Raw genomic sequence first — 19,047 nt, 5'->3', positions numbered from 1 at the left:
ATTGATGCTTTTGAATTATGGTGCTGGAGGAGACTCTTGAGAGTCCCATGGACTGCAAGAAGATCAAACGCATCCATTCTTAAGGAAATCAGACTTGAGTGCTCACTGGAAGGACAGATTGTGAAGTTGAGGCTCCAGTACTTTGGCCACCTCATGAGAAGAGAAGACTCCCTGGAGAAGACACTGATGTTGGGAAAGATGGAGGGCACAAGGAGAAGGGGGCGACAGAGGACGAGATGGTTGGATAGTGTTTTCGAGGTTACCAGGATGAGTCTGACCAAACTGCGGGAAGCAGTGGATGACAGAGGTGCCTGGCGTGCTCTGGTCCATGGGGTCACGAAGAGTCGGACACGACTAAATGACTAAACAACAACAAAAAGTGATCACAGCAAGTCTTCCAGTAGGTCTTGCCCCAAGGAGGCAGTTGTGAGGACTGAAGGTTCCTGCCTTCCCACTGCTCTCTAAGGCTCCTCCTCCCCTTGGTCCTTCCCAGCAAACTGAGGCTCCTTCGTCTTGTCTCTCTTTGCTCCACCCTCTTCATTCCTCTTCATGTTCTGGGAGACCAGGGAGGAGGGGAGATGGTCACAGCAGGACAGGGAAACTCCCTGGCTTCTTCAGCAGCCTGCTTCCACTCTGCTTCTTGGCCCCCCTCCTCACTAGCCTCCTCTTTTGCCTCCGATTCTGAACTGCTCCCCGTCACAGCCTCTTCTTGCTCACCAAACTCGGTTAACCCTTCAGCTTCAAACACCTCCTCCTCCCAGTCTGCTCCCTCTGAGCACTCATCATCATCCTACCACCAACCTCCTGGGGCTCTGAGTCTTCTTCCCTCGGGGGTTCTCCAGCTGGTCCACTCCTCTGAATCCAGCCAGTCCATAACACATACCCAGTGAAAAGAAACACTCTTTTTAAACATTGTCCCAAATCAGTCACTGATCACAACAGGTAAAGCCATAGCTTGCAAATCTGCTGGAACTGAAACTTAGCCACTTCAGCCATCTAGGCCTCCAGGGCAATGATGGATCAACAAACACCCACAAGATCCTTCTGAAACAGCACAACCCTATCCAGAACTGGTCATATCCCCACTTCTCCACCATAATAGCCACCTAACCAGAGACTCCATCTTGTCAGGATTTAGTATGCTACATTACTTCTCTAAGCTAGAAAACACAAAGTGCTAAGAAAGCAGCACTCTAGTCTTCTAGTGTCACAGGGTCACTGAACTTTGAATCCCAGGAAACAAAGAGCAGGGGCAGAAATGTTTTCCTAAGCAAGCATATTAGAAAAGAAACTAGTTCCTGTCATGGGTGTCAATTTCACTATGCTGGCTGTATGTCTTCTCTCCTTTTTCAGTCTCATATTGGGGGTGGGGGTGGTGCACACCTGAGCATGTAGGTTGATATTGGGCACTGCCACAGCACAGCTGCCTTTCATAGCTGAAGAAATACAGTGTTGTGATAGTTATTCAGGGTAGGGGGAAAGACAGGAAACAGAAGATGGATACAGGAGAATTCTAAGAACAGAGCCTCCAGCCTGACAACAATACAAGACCAAAGTGGATATTCACCTTTTCAAATCACTTATTTGCAGGGCTGGTAAGAAAAATAGGTTCAAAAATTTGACCTCAAAACGATGAAGAGATAAATAAAGATGCCCTGAATATAAAAGCTGCTGGTCACATGAAACAGCCACCAACTTTTAAACAAACATTTGCTATCTTAAATCCTTACCAAGAACAATACTAAAGAGGGATGCTACCTATTTCTAGCACACAGCACGTTGAAATTGTAGAGACAAATGGGGCTGACACAATTTTTAGTTGATTTTTAGTTCTTCATTTTCAAAACATCAACAAATTTTGTGTACTGTACATATTTATTATTACTATGTTCCATTATCATAATAATATTAAGAGGGAGAATACTAGATGAACTTTCAAGCTCAGGAGCTCTATGAACTTTCCACCCACAAGTCAATTACTTCACTTCAGCCTTAACAACCAGAAAATAGCTTCTAGGACACTAAAGTTTGCTGTTGTGAAGAAGCAGTGAAACTTTCATGGAGGTATAACTTTTGTTTAAAAAGAAAGAGTAAGGATATCCAAAATATGTAGCTTTAAAGATAATTGCTTCCTCTTGCAATGTCATATATGTTGCGAGAAATACAGCCATAAACAGTTGTATTGCAAACTGACTATCTTCACATACATAATGGTGTTACTTTGAAGACACGATCATTTCCTAATTACAAGCAAAATGAGGAAACCATAACCACAGCTTTCTGCGACTTTAGGTGACTGTTAAGGAGGCCAAAGAGCTCAAGCATTAATATATATCTTGTTAGATTTAAAGATTTCTCTTACACCAAACTGAAACATCCTAAGATTACAAGAGTATTAGAGAGTTTCAAAACTAGAAAACAAACTGATTGTATGTTTAAACTTTAAAAAGTTCTTAAGTAATAGCTATTTTCAAATTATGTTCAGCTTGAGAAAAACCTACATATGAATTCTTACTTACTTTAGAGGCCCAAGGCTGCAGGCAGTTGGCGTAACAACGAACAAGAAAAGCCATTTCCTGGGTTGAAGGGAAAGTTTCCACTCACCAACAAGAAATTAAGATCCTTAGAAGTTTAGAAACCATAAGCCAAAGAAATGGATTTTCAGGCACAAAATCAAGTAGACTTTAATTTCACAGTGATTAATTAAAAATTAAATTCCTACTGTATCTCAGTGGCTTTCAGTGTTGCAAAAATTACTGCAAAAACAGTCCAATTTCGACAAGTACATAACTGCACATTCAAAATTTTCAGTGCTGCTTCTTATTCAAATACAAAGGTCAATAGATTTCCCCAGGCAGGAAATATACCTGAAACAGCTAGAATAAATTCTAGAAAGGTTTACAAGTTAAATGCAACAGTCTCTGGAAAGCTGAAAGCTGAAATCCTTTTAAGTATTTTCCCATTGCAAGGCACAGGTTAAAGCTGGTTAGTCTTCAGAGTCCCATTTCCTCATCTTCACATTTTATAATGCAGGTATAGTTTTGCAAAGATTCTTGTTAAAGCAGATCTTGGATGACTGTGGAATCCTTCATATTAAAGTTCCTTCTTTATACTCTTGCCCACCATGACAAGAGTAAATTCTCAGCTAGCATCTTCCAGATATATAAATATATACAGTACTCTTAACAGGTTTGCACTACAGAATTGCTCAAAGCCTCTGCGATCAAAGCCATTTCCCTCCCAACCCCCTCCAATGCAGAGTTTAAAAATGCTGCAGTATAGCTTAGAATTCTAATGCACAGCCAGATACATGGTTAATCCAAACCCAGCATTTACCAATTAAAACATTTCTAATACATTGCAAAAGGCAACATCCACAGCAAGACTGAACGCTCGAGTCCTAATTCCTACTATCTTTGCTCGTTTCTCAGCAGCTCCCTCAGGAGAAGCTCTCATCGATTGGATGCTCCGCAGCAAGATGAAATATCTAATAAGGAGGGGAGAGAGTGGGAGGGGAATGGAGCTAAAAGGATGACATCACCTGTATAGAAAGCCTTTAGAAACTGCATTAGATCAATTGGCTACTGTATCTGCAGATGCAGCCAGAGCATCTTTATTGACCTAGTATAAACACACCTCTGTACAACAACAATTCAGCAAAACATACTCTATGTTACATTTCATATCACTCTGCTGATCTGACTGTGCACACAATTCCTTTGGGTGGTGTTTTTTTTTAGCACTTACTCTTGAAATGTGTGTATCAGCTCACATTTTTTTCTAAGTAGCATTATGGACAAAGCATATTTCTTATCATTGTGATAAAATTTGGCACTGACAATTCCTTCATTATGACCTGCTGCTTATTATCTCCCTACAGATTCTGCCTATCCACACCCTCTCATAGCAAGGAATTTTATTGAAGAGACTAAACTTTCTCCCATAATGTTGAAAGATAATTTTAATCACTAGTCAGGGTGACCATCTTACAGTAGGTATACTACAAAAGGCAGACCAAATTTGCTTTTATGACCAAAGCGAAACACTTTGTGGTTGAAAATGGGTGTCATTCACCCACAAGTTTACATTAACCTGCAAGTTACATTTGATTTGTATCTTCCCAAAATATATTAGTTAAGAGCAGAACTCATCAAAGCTTGAACTGGCCAGAAATGGAGAAACAGAAAGATATACATGCAATTGAGATCTTATGTAGAAACTGAATTCTATATTCAAAGGCAGCAACTTGAAAATAACTTTTAAAACATAGGGTTGTATCCATCAGCATCCTTCCATTCACAGGAGACCCTGTTTGATCCAGTGGAGGCTTCCCTATATGGGAGGAGAGAGGAGGTGATTTTTCACTAATCATCTTGCCCTCTGTAGCCCCTTTAACTGGATCCCAGATTTAATCCAGAGTATTAGGGAACCCACCAGCACAGCGTAGAATAAGGGCACGGGAGGAGAAAGAGGAAATTGCCTTCCTTTTGCTCTACAAAGCCTCCTCTGGGTCTCAAAGAGCCTTCCATGAACAGAAGAACAGCACTGGATAAAACTGATGTGTACCTAGAGTATGCTTTATTGAAATAATTTTCCTTTTTGTATGTTTATTTATTTTGAATATATATTCAGTACTGCTTGAAAAATGAGAAAGTATTCAGCATTTAAACATTTTTTTTTGTTCACAATAAGGCAGCAGATGAGCAGCCCCACTACTGTACCTACATCTTTTTAAATGATTCATGTTAATACTGCTCAAAAGTGAACATGTATAAACCCCAAGTAAGAAACTAGGTTTCCAAAGAGTTCAACTTAAAAATAATTGTTCAGTGATGCCATGTAACTATACTAAAACAGGCTGTATCATATTAAGAGACATGCAGTTTATTTTTATTTTAAGAAAAGATGCCTGATTAACAACAAACATATTCTGTTGTTCAGTTGAACTATGTGTGTTAGTTTCAGAACTGCCTTTTGAAATTGCTGCATTGTGCATGAATTTACTCCACCAAAGATTTTTAAGTGAGTGCAATATTTCACAACTACTGTAAACATAAGCTTAATAAGGGGATTTTCTCCCCTTCCTTTCTAGTTTCCCCTTTAAGTGAAGATGACATCATCCTTTTCCTTTTCCTACGAATCAGACTGCAGCTACTGCAACACCCTGGGGAATGTATCTCAGCCCCTACATGCAATCCTGCCAGCCTAACAGCTATGTGCAGGGTGAAAAACTGACCTAATTCTACGCTGGCACCCTTTTAAAAAACGAAGTGTCTTTATGCCACTCTTACATAAATTCCTTAATAAATTATCTGTTGAAGACAAATGTCAAATGATCAAAATTCATTATCTGCAACAGAGGAAAATAACCAAGTAGGATTTTAAAATGAATGCAATCAGAGCTAAGGCTATATTAAATATGTATTTGTCTGTAAATTATTTATTTCATTTTTTTAAAAAAGGGCTATAAATGAAATAAAGTGACTTTTTTCTTTTATTAAACACTTTAAAATAATCCATCTACATACTGAAGTAGGAGAGAAAACCCAACAGGGTGATGTGAATATGATGGAAAGAACACTGTATTTTTGTAATCTGAATACTGTTTGGAGTTTTATTTTTGGACATTTTTTCAACAGGACTAGAGGCCTGTTCTTTTTTTAGAAGATATATTTTAATCAATAATTATGCAAACCCACCATCAAGTGAATGTATGCCCATCACAGGACTTCTAGCCAAGCAGCTACTTTTCATTCCAGATGTCCAAAAAATGTCAACTCTCCTAATTCATTATTTGTGCCCTGAAGATGAATGTTTGAATTAATTCCCCGGTGCACCTCTACATGAAAAAGCAAGTGATAGGGGAAATGCCAGGACAGTAGCTAGCAGGTTATTTCCAATGCAGTGTAAAGTAGTAGCCCGGCTTCGGTAACCCACTGCACTCAGGAGTTGATAACTTGAAAATACCTTGGTAATTGGCAGCAAAAGGCAATGTTAATCAGCAGTATTTTAACCTATATTATACATGGAGAAAGAGGGAGGGAGAGAATATGAATGAATAGTGATGGGTCCTCCCAACATTTTAGTGTTCCAAAACAGAAAGGACCAATGATGGAAATGAATATTGGCAGATGGAAAAGAATCTGAGAGAATCTTCATGCTGCACTAGCAAGCCTTGAGTGACTTTATACTGCTGGCAGATCACACACACACACACACACACACACACACACACACACACACACACACACTGCACTTAAAATCTTTCATAAATATTTTCAAGCAAGGTTAGATCTATACTTTGATTTTTAAAGATGATTTTATTCTTCAGTCTTTGCACAGGTGAGACATTAAAAACAGCCCCTATGAACTCCCCACATTTCCTCTTCCATAGTGACATTATGCTCTGACATTAAACAGCAAGTGTACAATAGTTTTCATTGCAGCTAAAATCCTATCAAAAGGCACAGAAAGATTCAACAGCAGTATGAAAATGTAAGCCATCCTAGGAGGGAGGGGGGAAAGCAGAGGAGAGGGGAGGGGAGGGGGAGAGAATGTAAGAGAGAGGCTGTCACTAGAACTAAAATGATGTAAGCTTCTAAAATTAGAATCAGCGATACAGAGGGAACAATAAAAAGGCACCACAGATTCAATTTCCCTATAGGCTTTGTAGCTACTTTTCTTCTCTAAGATAATGTGATATACATGAAAAGGTCATCTCCCATTTAGAGCTTTGACATTTATATTTTTAATAAAACTAATAAGAAATTTATATGAATGGCTTAATTGTTGTTTCATGTCTATTTCAAATGTTAACTGTACCCATGTGTATACATGATCAACATGACAAGTCCATCCCTGTGTAACTCTGCAAAGACAACACACATATTTGTATTTAGAGTTTCATTGACGATTACAATCAATCTGTTAATTAATGTTAAAATATTAAATCTCAGTGCGGAAGGACTGCCTCAACAGAATGCAACACAAGCAAGAGAACTATTAGGCATGGCGTGTGAACTGCATAAAGGGAATCAGTTATTATTTGGGGAATTGGTAGAGGGGTGACTGATAGCATAGACCCAAATCACATTTTCTCAATCCAAAGCTCTATCTCTTTCACAAAATCAGAGATGCTGTCTCAAATGTTTGGCTTAGGAAACAAACCACAAGTGAATCTATAGGCAGACATACACATTATTTTGCAATGCATAGGCAATCATTTCAAACTGCCTCCTTGTGATGTTGTTACTACCTTCAAGTGTAGAGTTTCTATTGTACTGCTTTCCATTTCAGCAGCTACCTGTCCATGTGATATGGAAAACTGACATAATCAGCAATACTATGTTATACTGATGATGGGAAGCAGACATATGCAGAAGTTAATTCAAGCAGTCTCTGCATGATAAAGGTTACATATAGATCGGCCAATGCCTTTTGGTGCATCCTTAGGCAGTCACACTGACTAGACTGGCATACACAAACTTCATGTGCCTGCATAAACAGTTCTCTTCAAACATGGTTATTACAACTGCTGCTATTAGGAGGAATAAGTTTTCTCAAATCATAGCAGACATAATTCCCCAAGCACTACTGCTTGGGAAACACAATTCATTTTTCTTAAAAGGATTGTACACCTATATTAAGAAATTCTGTAAGGATGCTGTAGCAGCTAGACTAGTATGACCAAGTGCAATCCATCAAAGCACAGCTACTCTGATGATGCAGGTGTCCGGGCATGCACACAAACAGAGCTCTGCAAAAACATAGGCGTCCACATTTATTGCACCACATTTATTTGCTAATGCTAACTTCTGCATACATACTGGAGCACCACAAAATTAGAGATTGGAGTTAAACTTCCACCAAACACAGGTCCCTATGAAATGCTGGCGTCCCTGAACACCAGGAGTGTGTAAAGCATCAATATGGAAGACCTTAACCTGTTACACACAGGGAGATCACAGGATGTCTGGTCTGAACATGTCCTACTTTTCAGATGTAATTCTATCAGCTTCAGAAAACAATATCAGCTTGAAAACAGATATTTAAACTTCAGACAATCGTATCTTTGTTTAACAAGCCAAAGTATTAATGTTTCCTGCATCCTATCCATTCTGAAGGAAATCAGCCCTGAGTGCTCACTTGAAGGACAGATCGTGAAGCTGAGGCTCCAATACTTTGGCCACCTCATGAGAAGAGAAGACTCCCTGGAAAAGACCCTGATGTTGGGAAAGATGGAGGGCACAAGGAGAAGGGGACGACAGAGGACAAGATGGTTGAACAATGTTCTCGAAGCTACCAGCATGAGTTTGACCAAAATGCGGGAGGCAGTGGAAGACAGGAGTGCCTGGCGTGCTCTGGTCCATGGGGTCACGAAGAGTCGGACACGACTAAACAACTAAACAACAACAACAAATGTTTCCTGCATAAGCAGTGCCTTCACTTTTCCCTTCATACAAGCAGTGATTAAACCAGACAGTCTCCAATTAATCATAGTTTTCCATTTCATCAGTACCAGAAAACTATGGTTACCAGGCTGCATACAAGTCAGGATCTTAAGCTACAGTTTGAAGATGGTTTAAGATTCTGACTTTTTCCATTGCCAATAGCCATGGATTCCCAGTTTGGATGAAACAGAACACTATAGTTTATTAGATATTTCCTACTTTAATAACAGCTCACATGTGTGGGCAAAAGGTCCATTTACATCTCTGCTAGTTAAACTGAGATGTGTTTATTCGAGGCAAACTATTCTGTTTCATCTGTGTGATATAGATATAGATATAGATATATTTAAATTACAGTTTCTATATTCTATATAGGGAACAAAAAGCTTTCCTGGCCTGTCTTGTAAAAGTGGATCTATCTTATGGAGACGGAAAGACTTTCATGACACAAATCGAGTAGAGAAAGCTTTTCCTAACATGAAGAATCTGTGTTGAATTTCATGCCTGTGATAAACCTCTTTAAAAGGTTCAGAAATAAATTACACCAAAAGTGCCTTGATAAAATTATTCAGTAAATCATTTTAGAGATGGCTCAAGTAAGTGAACCAATCAGCATACCATTTCAAACACCTAAGGCAAGAGCATTTCAGTTGGTGGAACTTCACAGCAGTCATGTTCATAAGCCAAGATGAATGGAGATGTTGGGTGTGCACAAAACCCTCTCATGCTTTCCTTTGTGCAAGCAAACAAGGAAGTCTTCTATTAACATTACTTTCCCAGTTTGTCCCAACCAGGAAAGCAGTTAATATTCATGCATGTTCTGAAGCTGCTAAGCCATTGTTTGAAGCTGACTTATATACTGTATTCTGGTTTTTCCAAACCTGCTAACCAGAATTTCCCAGTTCAGAAGAAGACAGTGTATTGGAAGACACCCTAGCTTGTTTGCTTCTGCCAGGAAAGGAGCAGCAAAGGGGCTGCACACATGGCCAAAACACTTGTTCCTATCTCAACTTATTAAACCAAGATATGATTGTAAGTTGATACAAGTACTGTTGATTTAAAAACATTGCCCAGTGGGAACACTTGACAGAAGACAATCTGAGAAAAATAGACCAAGAGACAACTAGAACCTGGCTTCCTGGACCTTATGTAATAACCAAGGAATTACTTTTTCAGTTGTTCAGCCCTGCTCTTGGCCCCTGAACACTGATGCTAAGAGCAGATTCTTACATCGAGGCTCTTAATCAGGGGTCTCATACAATCAAAGCCATGATGCTGACATCCATCAGCCAGTACCTGCATCTTTACCTGTCCAGCCACAATTTCCATTGACTCCATTCTTATAGGCTCATCTCAACACTTATAAGAGCTACAAACCTGCTGGTTTCCAGGAGCAGCTGGATGCACAAAACGGTCATACAATAAATGAGCATTTCTTCCTACAAATTGCACTTGCCTTCTGAAATTTTAAGTGCTAAAAATGCAGCCAAAAGGGAAATTTGCATACACCATATACAGATGGCAATATATTCCGCTCGTGCTCATGGAACCTAGGATCCAACTGGATTTGAATAAGGGTTACAAAGCAACTGAACGCCACAGTGTTTCCAAAGTCAAGCGTTAACAATATAAACTTATAATACAAATATTTTCAAAATAGGTAGCGAAATGGCTATAAGCATTAGGATGCTTGTGAAGACAATCACCAAAGAAGATATTTTTAAAAACAAATATATTGCTAACTCTTTCTGTGCTGAGAATGGATGAACATTAAACCAAGAATTCTGGCTGCATTCCAATTGTGATACATACTTTGGCCGGAATCAAATAAATCTTTTGTTCCAATTAGTTATAGAAGCAGTACTCTGCACTCAATATGCAGTCCTGGCATGCTTGCTCTTAAGAAGTTGAATGATTTGCAACTATTGATCACATTTCAGGAGCAGACAATCATGGACTGGTCCTTCCATCTTCCTTTCTCCACAAGTAATGTAAGCAGTGTGTAGAGACCAAACAACAAAAGAGATGGCAAAAACTAGACACAGCCACTTAATAGAATGGACGGGCTCCAGCAGTATCTGTTTAATACTTTTTTAAAAGACGGGCCATAATTTCCCTATTCTAACATTCTCTTACAATGTCTCCAATAACCAAGCCACATACTTTTTCTAAATTAAAAATTAAGAAGCATTTCACTCTAACACTTATGCCCAGATGCAGCAGATGACCTTCTCTGAGGCCACAGAATTCTGACACTTCTCTGTCATGGGAGATCAGTCACTCCTAAATGAAAAGACACAGTAGAATCGGATGCCCTTGTAGGAGGCTGACTGGAAGGAAGCACGTCCAGAGTCTCACAGGACATTTTAATTATTTAATATATTTATTACAGCATCACTAGTAATGCTCTACGAAGCCCAACTAGCATTGACAACACAGAGATAGTCTCTTCAGGAACCCATATATTCATGAGAACTGAGCCATTTTCTACATTCCTACATTTTCTAAATTACCATTAAAAGTTCAACTGCACTGGCTAGAACAGTACAAAGTGTAATATACTGACATTCTTCCTGGGAGCAACTTAGTTGCTATATTTTTCAAATTTTTAGATAAGCCAATAAATATATGCATAATACCCCAAAGTTCAGTGTTTTGTTTACTATATACAACAGAACACTCATTTAAAATTTCAGCCACTGCATAACTCCCTTAGTACTGTTGCCATTACACTACCTGGGCTAAGCCATGGTTTGACTTAGTGTTAGTCAGAGCTCAGATCATGGTTTGTCTCATTCCATGAGCTGAAACCAAGAGCTGGGGAAGACAAATCACAAGGCTGTGTTCAGAGACAACACTGAGCTAAACAATAAGGAGCACAACAGCAGCAACACAACTATCTTCTCTCCAGAAACCCACATGTGTTTGATCATGCTAAGCTATAGTCTATCTTAGCATTTCATGCCAAGTGGCCCACTAAATTAAGAATATACATTGAGTAACATTAGCCACATTTTAAAATTGAAAATATCATGTTAGTTTCTAAGAGGAAAAGGTGTGCACTATGATACTTTAGAGACAGAAATGAAAGATCATAATAAATCAAAGCTGCATCAAAATAATTTGATGATGCTTGCTTCCTTTAGATATAAAACTAGAACAAATCAGAAGAGACAATTCCTTGTCACCTCACCAGGGAGTTTAGTTTGCCTGGTTCTTCATGCTGTTCTTTTGGATGCCATCTTAAGCCTGTTATGCTCCCTTTGAGTTACTAACCAGGCATTCAGCCAGAGAAGCAGCTTCCTGTAACAGTTGACAACATCGCTTAACAGCACTCTATGACAGATATGACTATCAGTCTTCCACACATCTTGCTAAATGAGCCTGACTAAAGTTCAAGGAATTCCCCCACCAAAAAAAAAACCCCATCACAGAATTTTGCAGCATTCCTGTATAATACATTGCAATTCTCTGTATAAGCTCCAGACAAACATCTTTTTCCTGCAAGTACCAAGGTAGCAAATGAAGCAGTAAATTACATGTTCATAGATGGCATACAGAAGTAGCTTACTACTGTATCTAGACTATTCAGGAAATTAATTCACCACAGTCACAGCTTCTTTCTGCTAACAAGGTTAACAATCATCTGACTGAAGCATTAATACAAACCACAAAATAAGAGACCAAACAACTGTCAGACATATTTGCTTAGCTCCCCTACCAAAAAAACAAAATAAGAACGGAAGATTGACTGCTGAACTAACCAGTATCCACTGAAGTCCTTTCTGATTACATGTTTGAGCCCAGGTACATTCATGAGCAAAGAACATCAGATAACAAAGAGTAAGATGGATGAAAGGGACTTTGGAGAGCTCCTTTAAAAAGGAGACGAAGAGCTATTTTGCTTTACCCAAGTCTTCATCTCACACAGATGAGAAGTGAGATACCAGCTCTTTTCAAGCGGTTAAACTGAGAGCAAGACATTCTAGGCAGATTGAAACAAACTGTCCGAAACTTCAGGGATGGGAAAATCAGAGAGCAGTTACTGAATTACTACAGTATTTCATGATATCATAACAAACTACTTGAAGGTATGGTTCACAGTAGGAGTGGGGAAAACCTTTTTTTTTTTTCATTGGGTCTGCATTCCCTCATGGGGAACCTTTCAACTAGTGGGTGCAACCAAAGGCAAAATATGTTTTGCATTGTAGGCTGCCTTTCAGCAAGAGAAACCATCTAGGCAAGCAAGAGGCTTTTTCACAGTACCATTCCAGCCAAGTCAAACCATTTGAGGAGTGGGGTCAATGGGAGATGTAAGACTAAAAATTGCAGTGACTGGTGCTTGAGAGCCAGCCATTAGACCCCTGAGTCTGAGATTCCCTATCCTATTCTTGGATATATTTTGTTAGGGTTGGGTGAAGCTCACAATAATATATCAATTTAATAGGAGATGAATGCATTAAAAAGATGGAAGTAAACTTACGAGAAATTAAAATTCTGGTATATAAAAGCTACTGGTCTAAACAGTACTTGAGCATAAAGGACATCTTGCTGGCTTCCCAGCAGGACAATTTACAATGTATTTAATATGGGAACTGAAACCAGATAAGTCCTTGTTGTGGAATGATTAGCATTTTCCAATAGCAAGTCCTTGCTAAATCAATTTTAAATTAATAAAAGAAAAATTCACATCCTGGTTAAATGCATCCCACACAAAACTAGAGTTAGTTCCTTAGTAACAGGAAAAGAATCATCTGCTGGTTGTTTGGTCTCTCAGATGTCTGCAACAGTGGGGAGCTATTTACCGGGAAGGGGGAATCTTTCCCCATCACCACTGGGCTAAATAACTGCCCAACATAAAATGGAATAGTCTCAGGTAGAATATACAGAAGAGCCTCAACTTGACCAAAACTGCAATATACCCTCAATTACTGCAAAAAGGGAAATCTCATCTTTCTGCCTTGATTACATTAATCCAAAATTCAAATTCCCATAGCCTTATGCTTCACTGACTTCTTATGCTGACATTTTTTTAAACAAACAGGTAAATTATCCTGTGCCCCTTGATAGAAAGATACAATACAAGACTGACTGATAAATAAAAGAGGGAAAAGATCTGAAACAGCTATTACTTTACATACTGGGAAAATGAATACACAGCCTGTAAACATTAAATACATCCCAAGTGCAAGAACATATCAATCTGATTGAAGGATGTGTTTAAGGATATTCATACATTCACTATCAAAAATAATGCAAGTATCGCAGACAATTCCTAATTAGTATCACAATTATCATCTTTTCCTGCTTTTACAGTAACTCTTGTACAAGAGCATACGGCCAATATTCTGAAGTTAATTACTATATATTTTATATTAAAGGCAAATATGAAAACCTTTTTTTCCTTTTTCAGTGAAAATATGCCTGAAATATGCACTTCAATTCATTTAAAATTACCACAGTACTGTATTCACTACACCAATCTTTTTCAAGGATTATACATTTTAAACAAAAAAGTCTTGCCCTGGAACTCTCAAAACAAGCAACAAATTCTCCCTACCAGTCACAATTCATTATGTTATCATCTGAGTTACTTACTTTAATAATTACAATTACTTATTGTAATAATTTTTACCACTGATATCAAATAATTTTATGTCAGCATGCAAGTATGGAGTAAATCTCTATATGTCTACTCATAAGAGTTCCATGGAATTTACTCCCAGAAAGAATAGGATTGCACTCTGAGAACATTTTTGATCTTACCCTTATCAGAATTGTAACAAAGATAAAACTCTGCCTAAAGGTGGGATCAATTATTATGGGTGTGCATGCTTTTTTCCCATGGTTGTCCGAGCAGAACACAGCACATGAATATAAGAAGAGCCTGCTGGATCAGGCAAATGGACCATCTAAATCCAGCATCCTGTTCTCACAGTGGCCAACCAATGCCTGTGGTAAGCTTGCAAGCAGGTCCCTTGGTCAGGAGAACTCTCCCCTCCTGTGGTTTCAAGCAAATGGTATCAACCAATAGTGTTCTCTCCCTTCTCTGTCCTGTACTCAGCCCCAAAACACTGTCCAGAGTTTAGGATTGCTCTGTAACAGTGAGGCTACAGTGTGAGGCAAGGAATCCCCAAGGGAGGCATCCACTTGCACAAGACAGCTCTTCCTGATTTGGGCTGATTCTACCCTATAGGCACACCAAGCAGCAGCCTGAGGCTTGTTCCCTACAGATCCCCTTCATTTACAGCCTGAACGAAATAGGGAAGAGGATGCAAATATGTCCATGTCTTCTTTTAAAAAATAAATAAATCCAAAATTGAAGCTTAAACTTTCTGAACAGTTGTCTGTGATCAATCTTTTGGTATTCAGAGTTAGGCTGACAAAAAGTGGATGAGAACCTAATCAAATTATACTTTAAATCAAAGTTTATACATGCGTGTGCTTTGGTTAGCAGCCCTAAACCTTTTGTAATGGAGATTGCTAAACACCTAGAAAAAACTGAGATGATGCATAATAGAGTCCAACAAATAATTAATCATACTAAATATCTGGAGTTTTGGTAGCAGCTGGGCTACCAGAAAATGCATCTGAACACAACTCAGTCTCAGTCTAAACTTACTAAATGCGACCACAGAGTGATTTGGTCTGGAGTAGTCTTCACCAATGGATAGTACATTAGCATGATTCTGTAAAGGCTACAGCTGCATTACAGTCAACTCCTAAATAGCCATCTACAACTCTAAGTCCAACAAAATCACCTTTGTAAATTTTATCGACTTCTTCATCTCTGACTTCATCAATATTTCCCACAGAAAGAGCAAGCCTCAGCCAAACAGGTTGGAACATGGAAATAAGTACACTCACCGAAAGATAGCTGCTAACATCCACGTTATCTGTGATGGTCTGACGTTCTCCCCTCTGGTTAATCTTCCTAAACCTCCGTCGAGATTGTCGGAGGGGCACTTCCCTTTGCAGGATGTTGTCTTCATTCTCTTTCGAGTTATCCACCTGGAACACATGTTCAGGATCCTGATTAAACATCCAATTCTTCCATATCATTGAAAGTCTGTGTAATCTTAAAAAACTCATGAGAAAAAGCTCAACGTGAGCTAGTAACGTCTGGGGAAGTTTATCTGAAGGCAGCCTACTGCAAGATCCTGAAACTAGAGCTACACGTCTTCAGCAGTGTTATTACAATGAGTTGGAAGGCCACAATTTCCTTCCCGGAAAGAGCTCCCCCCCCCCCTCTAAACTAAGCAAGACTACCTTACCAGCAATAAAAAAACTATTCATTGAACTCAGACTTTTTAAAATTAAAACAGTTGCATAGTCACAGGGTAAAAGTTGTCAGTTTGATAGTTACATATTAAACTACAACCTCAACATACACAATTTGCTCTCTTCCACTCACCAATGTCCCAATGCCTCAAAAGCATGCAGCAAAACACTTTTTTTAAAAAAGTCCTGATGCTCCATGGATCAGATTGTTAAAACCTTAGCTGCAGCTATAATGTGACAAGGCTAACTTTTTGAAACAACATTTTGAACCATATTACAGTAGTTCAGGCTGAAAGCTTACTGCCCTTCATGATCATTTAGTCTATAAAAAGCAAGTCCTATCTTCACATTTCCTTTTGAAATCTCAGCAGGAAACAACACAGACAGACACATATATACAAGAAACAAGTGGCAACAGTGTCTATTCAGTATTTCAACTGTATATTACATGTAAGTGTGTACCAAGGGAAGGAATTAGTTTATCACTGCAACTGGCTGGCATGTAAAAAGAACTGAGAAATTAGCGAGGGACATTTGCACTTAAAACACTTATAGAAGGTTCATTTTCAAACTGGAAAAAGGTCTTACGATCCTCGTCTACCAACGCAAGTGATCCACTGCACTGAAAAACACACAACTCATACAGGTATCAATATTTGAAAGAATTAGATCATTCAGCAAGGGTAGAAGCCTATCAAGGTTGTGCACAATAAATTTCAATGGATTTCAAAGGAGATTAAAGCAGCTACTTAAATTTCTCTCACTGAAATCAATGGACCTTAAAGTATGGGTAGGCTGTACCAAAAAATATTTATAATAGTTATTTGAGGAACAATATATCTGAAGAAATGTAGCCGCCCAGAGTGGCTAGGGAAACCCAGCCAGATGGGTGGGGTATAAATAATAAAATTATTGTTGTTTTAGATGTGTTTATGTAGTTATGAGAATATTTCTACATGGAATGTAGAAAATGATTACAAAAATTATATTCATCCCTAGTCACTGACATGATTCTTATTTGTTTTCTTCTGATTCTTATCTTTTTCAGCCGTTTGTGCACCGAGTAAGCAAAGGCACTTGACTGTCTTCATATTTATAAATACTTTAGATGTGATTTTGCGCAGTATGATGATGTCATTATCTCATGCCAGAAGCTGTTCTGGTAGTGACGACTGAGTACAAAGTTTTTTTTTAAGTATGTAAGAGATTACAAAGTACAGGTTACTACACTTCATGGATCATACACATTACAACACACACACACTTTTTCAAGTCTATTATTCTTCAAGCCTGCTGGTATGTTCCTTTTTTGTGCTTATGATGCGATATAAAGCACAAAGACTGGCACTTGTGAAATGAGTTCATTGTTTGTATATAGTAGAGGTGCTACAGAGGCCTTCCCTGGCACCTGCAGGTTCTTAATCCCCTGCTGAAAATAGGCTTGAGAGAAGAATTCTATTGTAGCTAAAATAATAGGCTGTGGTGTATGGTAGGTTATTTGGGGGTGGATGTGCCCAAGACAGCGTCTCTTATTTGCATATGTCCCTGACAGCTAAAAAGCTTGGCAACCACCAATATATATCAAAACATTTTCTCCAAGCTCACTCTGTAGTTCACCAAATCTAGAATCCCCAAAACCACTTCTAGTACTTTACTATCTGAATAGAAAATGTCATTGCCATGTAGCCCAAACCCTTTGAAAGACTAAAAATATCTTAAGCTCATAGGTTTTTCAGTGAGAACTGTGGACTCTCAGTACCTTCACAATCAAGCACTATTATTCTGTTCACAAGTGGAAATATATCATAGTTTTTTAGGAAATTATGGACCTATGCAAAGCAGTTTTCCAGTTGAAACAAGGTTTTTTTTTATACACAACACAGGCTGAATACTATGAAAGCAAAAGGTTAAGTATGTTTGTTACCCAAAAGGCAAATACAATGAACTGCTAGCAGGAACTATAGTAACTACGCCCACCTGCTTCCTTCAGATATTGCCAGTACTATGCAGTTGAAAAATACAGTCAAAGGAACTGAGAAATCTCTATAAAAAACAGCTTTTGTTGACAATTTCTCTTGCTTTCTATACTACAATGCTTCTTAGGCAGAGTAACTTCCAAATTTAACAAAAACTAACCAATAAAACATTCCATACAAGAAAGCTGAAATCATACAGCAGAATAAAGCAACAGTATAACATTTCTAAAAACAAAGACAGCAAAGGACATAGCAGTAGCCGCAACAATTCTAAAAATGGGCCATTAGCAATGGCAACCAAAATCAAGGGTAAATGTATTCAATTGCACTAGTTGCCTCAATAGGCATCCAGGTGGCAAAATGTGCTATGCAAAGTTGTAAGCCTAGATGGCAAAGCTCCATTGTTTAAGCCAAGGGTGGGCAGCCTGTGGTGCTAGGTCTAATTTCATGCAGGTGACAAGCAAGTAAAAAAAAAGGAGGGGAGAGGTGGCAGGGAGAAAAGAAAACAACTTGGCTTGGGCCCTGCCCACCAATGGCATGGAACCCTGCCACCCAGCCTAAATGCAGTCCTTGAGAGAAAAAAGTTCCCCTCTCCAACCCCACCCTGCTTGAATCAAAGTCTGAAAGAGCCATGCATTCAGTCTGATAGGACAGTAGTGAGCCCAATGTGTCACCCAGTATTACTTCCCATTCCTCTTACTTTTAAGGCCAGAATGCATACAGAGAGCAAAAGAAATATTTTATTTGTTTAGTGCATTTGTACCCCATACTTCAGCCAAAAAAGGCTCTCAGACTGGCTTGCAATACAATCAATTAAACCAAGACATGAATACTGTTCCCTGAGCACAACAGTTAGGGCCACCTTCTGTGCTACTTTCCCTGCCTTCTGAGGGCTGGGGGGTCAGGAGGATAGCAGTCTGCATTTTGCATCCTTCAGTGCTGCAAACAGAGCAACTACAAGTCGCTCCTCCAAAGAAACAAAGAAGTGTTTGCGTATGACGGTAGCAGAAGCCATCTGCGAGGAGTAATCAGAACGCCAGGTTGCCAAAGGAAAGCCACCATGACTTTTAATATGTTGGTATTAAAAAGTGATAGAAATAAAAACCCAATATAAGAAATGCCTCCTATCTTCCCACTGTGCACAATTACTTTCAGAACAAAAAGGAGCACATTTCCAAGAGACAACATCAAAATTTATGGGCTCATTCCTCTCCGTTACAGATGCAGACAAGAAACATATCCAAGAATCAAAAGGCTGGATCAAAGAGTAATACCAAAAAAACCCCACAAACGACCAAAAAAATATGGTGACTGCTGTAACAGATTTGAGTTCAAGGAAG

At 38.9% G+C, this 19,047-nt stretch overlaps 1 protein-coding gene across 7 annotated transcripts in view; it reads right to left on the bottom strand.

The window, feature by feature from the left end:
- RAPGEF6 (Rap guanine nucleotide exchange factor 6) overlaps window positions 1-19,047 on the bottom strand; it is a 139,988-nt gene that overhangs the window by 83,916 nt on the left and 37,025 nt on the right. For 6 of the 7 annotated variants that reach the window (XM_077924521.1, XM_077924517.1, XM_077924519.1 and 3 more), the window contains exon 6: window positions 15,318-15,461. In XM_077924521.1, coding sequence (XP_077780647.1) covers window positions 15,318-15,461 — 144 coding nt within the window. Of the gene's footprint in view, window positions 1-2,519; window positions 3,476-15,317; window positions 15,462-19,047 lie in introns of those variants that run through there. The other variant, XM_077924522.1, reaches the window with a different exon arrangement.

This window comes from Podarcis muralis, chromosome 2 (genome assembly GCF_964188315.1).
Source record: "Podarcis muralis chromosome 2, rPodMur119.hap1.1, whole genome shotgun sequence".
In the NCBI taxonomy this organism is placed as follows: domain Eukaryota; kingdom Metazoa; phylum Chordata; class Lepidosauria; order Squamata; family Lacertidae; genus Podarcis; species Podarcis muralis.
Note: the sequence above shows the minus strand (reverse complement) of the source record. Positions and strands in the feature narration are given on the sequence as shown.